This window comes from Acyrthosiphon pisum, chromosome A1, assembly GCF_005508785.2.
Source record: "Acyrthosiphon pisum isolate AL4f chromosome A1, pea_aphid_22Mar2018_4r6ur, whole genome shotgun sequence".
NCBI classification, from domain to species: Eukaryota; Metazoa; Arthropoda; class Insecta; order Hemiptera; family Aphididae; genus Acyrthosiphon; species Acyrthosiphon pisum.
The window spans coordinates 82,165,704-82,170,344 of NC_042494.1; the positions used below are offsets into that span (position 1 = coordinate 82,165,704).

General features: G+C 24.9%; 1 protein-coding gene across 1 annotated transcript in view; it reads left to right on the plus strand.

Annotated features, from left to right (window-relative positions):
* Positions 1-4,641, plus strand: part of LOC100571853 — a 66,026-nt gene that overhangs the window by 43,213 nt on the left and 18,172 nt on the right. Inside the window, exons 23-26 of the mRNA XM_029487624.1 lie at positions 589-645; positions 991-1,035; positions 2,668-2,727; positions 3,567-3,635. Of these exons, the coding sequence (XP_029343484.1) occupies positions 589-645; positions 991-1,035; positions 2,668-2,727; positions 3,567-3,635 (231 nt within the window). The remainder of the gene's footprint in view (positions 1-588; positions 646-990; positions 1,036-2,667; positions 2,728-3,566; positions 3,636-4,641) is intronic.

Here is a 4,641-nt window from a genome sequence, read left to right on the forward strand (position 1 = left end):
AGTATAATAAAACCATTCAATTATAATTTCAAGTCTGCTTGGAAATCCGTTTTTAAAAATGTAAAAACCGGTATACAAAATCGAAATTACATTTTTAATACCGGTATTGAAAAATTAAAACCAAAACCGAAAAATTTAGAAACCGGTATTCAAAACCGAAACCGAAACCGAAAATTTTAGAAACCGATATTGAAAACCGAAACCGAAACCGAAACATTTAGAAACCGGTATTCAAAACCGAAACCGAAACCGAAATTTCTTAATACCGGTATTGCTAAGTTAAAACCGAAATCGTAAAATTTAGAAACCGGTATTCAAAACCGAAACTGAAACCGAAATTATTTCAATCGGTTTCAAGCCCTGGAATTTTCAAAGCACATTTCATATAGGTACTACCTATATAGTCAGTTCGTTGGAACGGATGTTTAATCCGAAATTAACTTTAGACGGATTTTGTAATACAATATAATATTATTATATTATTATATTTGGTGTATATATTATATACGACCATACGTTTTCAATATATTGTTCTTTGTGTAAATTTTTTAATAACGGAATCAATCATAATTCAATTGGATATTTTAGTTTACATAAGACAATGTGAAAAATATGAGGACTATACAAAAAGAATGGATCAAATAGGTAAGTTATTACTTATTTCATATATTATGTATGATGCGGAATTAAGTATTTAGTATACCTACTAATTATATCAAAATGTAATAACTATCATCAGCATTTTAAATATTTTATTTAAAGTTAAAATAAGCGTAATTCAAAAAGCTTAATATACTATCTTAATTTTTTTATCCTTATATTTTTGCCGTCACCACCATAAACTTTTGAATTTTAAATGAAAACCTATAATATGCTTAATTTCATAATTAATTTTTTTATGAGTAAACAATAATAAAAAATATTTTATGACAGTTTAGAAAAAACTAAATTTATTTATTACACAATTAATATTAATTATAATGACTTTAGATATAAATCCAACGTCTGCAGAAATTGCGGATAAGCTTAAAATGAGTAAGTAGTGATGGTTGTTATTTTTTGAATAATCGTAACTATTGTGGTTCTGATTTCATAATACTTCAGGTAACCCAATGAATTATTAAAAATAATTTAAATATAATATGAGTTTACAATTAGATTATTAGAATCTGTTGTGATTGGTCTAACTTTAAGGTACATAACCACATGTAGTTCGTTACAACTAAAACTAAAGTCATTGAGACAAAAAAAAAAATAAACCTAATATAAACTAAAGTAAACTTACGGGATTAAGTCTATATTATATCTCCATACTATAAAGTATAAACTATAAAGGATTAATTTATGGGGTTTTATAAATAGTTTCCAATGTATACAGTTAAAATAACTGAATATATACTACATAGCGCTAAATAAAGTTCGAGAAGTTTTAGGGTCTAAATTACGTAGTTCTCAAAAAAATATATGAAACTTGCGCATTGATTAAACTTGATTTCAAGAACCATTAGCTTTAGAGTGTCCCCCATAAAATTACCGCCCCATTATATTAATACCAGGGATTAGAGAAACATATTATTACCTAGATAAACGTAATTGATGCATTATTTTCACGCCGACTAAAACACAACTAGAACATAATATATTGATGGTGTAAAGTAACTCTTATACTCATACGATTTGTGTGCAATTAAATATGAACTATGAATAATACGAGTAAAATATAAAGAATTCTGAAATGTTTATATTCGGCGTCTTGGTTCACTTTACCTCATATAACTTAAACATTCAGTATACAACTGGATATATCACGTATAATAAGTGTTACTGACTAAAATATGTGGATTAAAATATAATTAAAATTTAAAATAGGTATTACTCAAATTGAATTCATTTTTGGTAACACATATTATAATTTATAGTGGACCACTATTCCACTATTCATAAATCCTAGGGTGATTAACCAATCACGGTCACTTCCTATAAATTACTCTTTATTATGCATTTATTAAAATACTTACTTAAAAACCATATTTTCAAATACGTAGATTTTTATACTATAGGTACCTACCTATTTAATTAGTTTCCAGCTGTGATACAGATTTCTTTCTTTCAAATGAGAACTATAATTTTGTGTCTTACTTAGTTACTTGTTTTCTTATATGCGTGGTTTCGTTAGTTTTTTTTATTTACCTACATGTAGTTTTTTTGGTGACCCCGAGAAGGTCGTTTTAGTATGTGGGCGGGTGTTAATGTGTCATTTACGTTACATAGGTACCGAATTTACTATCTTTACATTTATCGTTGTTCCCTTGATTCTTGCGTCATCAATATTCTTAATTAAGCTGTTACAGGAAACTCCTTATACGGTATAAAAATATGAAAATATTGTACACTTTATTATACACTTAAAAATGTCTTAAATCAAAATTTTAATAAATTTATTATGAAGGGAAAACATAGTAGTGAAAGTTTGGTGAACCCCTCTGTTCCTTACTTATAAATTATAACAACATGATTAATATTACTAACTATTTAGGTACCCTGAACTATTTACTAAAATACTTTTATAGTTTTATAAGACTTTTAACGAAATTTTCAACGCAATGAGTTTATAATAACTTTAAACTTACATAACATACAATAATTTTGTATTTTTTGTTTTTTTAGCTGTTCCAAGAGAATACGAGACACATGGTGATTCCCAATATTACCATTTCTTGAAAAGTGGTAATTGGTTATCTTATATTTTATATCTATACAAAAATAAATATACAACTTTAATATACCTACCAAAATATGTTACGAACTATTCATCTATAAAAAAAATATACATCATATTAATTGCATAAGATTTTAAAGTATGTTTTATTTTATGATGTATTCAAACATACTAATGTATTACCCACATAACAAATGTTACTATTTCCAGGTTAAAAAAAATTACAACAGCAGCATCGGCCAATTTGAATTTTATCCTTCGTCTGGCCCGTGCTGTAATTGATGGTCTGGGTCTTTATTAGAAATCAATATTTCGAGTCTTTAAGTTATATGTTATTAATATATGGTCCCTATTTATAATATTTTTAATGACTAAATATATCTTTTCCTAATCACAATATTATGCGTATCCAGGTATCCTATTTATAAGATGATGCACTTTCTTAGATTCAATAACGGGTTAGGCATCTTAATCCATCTTTCAAATACAATGTTTAATTTTTATGATTCCACTGTTGTCAATTTTTCATGAAATTTGTATACCTACCATTTATTAGTCATTTATATATTATTCTTAAATATTTGTACAGTCAGTTTTAATAATAATAATTAACTAAACGAATTTGAATTTAAGAGTTGATTTAAGTTTTTTAGAACTATAATAACTATATTAACTTTCAATGTCAAAAATGATTTATGTGTAGAACTATTTTACGGTATACGTAAACTTATCAATTTTGAAAATAAATACACATAATTTATGACTTTATGCATTATTATAATATATGAATATTACTGTTGTTTTAATATTAATAACAATTCATAAATCTTAAACTTGTTATATATAGATTATTACGATAAAGAAAAGAAGTGTTTCATCTATGGATGTAAAAACAGAAATCTAACATTTTTTCTTGGTAACTTATTAATATTTATCACGTTTATAATTTTAGTGTAGTAATTTAGACAATTTATTACCTAAGATTTAGTACCTTTGATTTCTGTACTTTTCTTAAGTTCCGTATCTTACTGCCAATTAGTACAGTCTTTAAGTAAAATACAGAAATATATATTAATTACTAAGGATATTTTGTATTTTTAATATTATTATGACGTATTGATAAATAATAAAAAGGGTTGGCCGTTGGGGGTAGGAACGTGGCACAAATTAAACATCATTGCTAAGAAATGAATTTTAAAAAGTAATTCTTACGATGAATCTTGACATTAAATCCCACTCTATATAAAAATATATATTAGGTAAAAATGTGTGATAGAAAGATAAGATACTTGAGAAGAATTGAGTGCATTAAATTATTATTTTATTTATTTAAAAAAATAATAATTTAACAGTTGTTGGTATTTTTCGATTTTGTGCCTTGAGTTGAATGTGTTGATTTTACAAGGGTGTGCGTGCTTTTTCCAAGCCTGGTTAATGATAATTTTTAGCTGAGTTAAGTTAAGTTAACGGAAAACATTTTTAAAAGTTTAAAGTTAACAATTAACCTATTTTTTTTTTAACTCAATTAAGTTAAAAGTTATATGAACATTTTCAATTAACTTATTAACTTAAATTAAGTTAAGTTATTATTTTTTTTTTTTTTATAATATTTATATAAATATAAATAACCAGTAATATGGTTTAAAATAATAAAAATCATAAATATTATTGAACACAGGAAATAGCCAATAGCTTTTCTATACATAGGTACTGAATTAATAGAATTGTTTAGTAGGTACAAAAAGCATACAACATTTAAAATGCTGAAACAAATACAATCTTTTGATTTATTAATACAGATAAGTATTATACATATTGAGAGAATTAAAAATTAAAAATTCTACAATTTAATAATTTAATCAAAAAACCCAATTAGTTTTAATTTAAAAATAACCTATTAATGCCGAAAATATTTTACAATA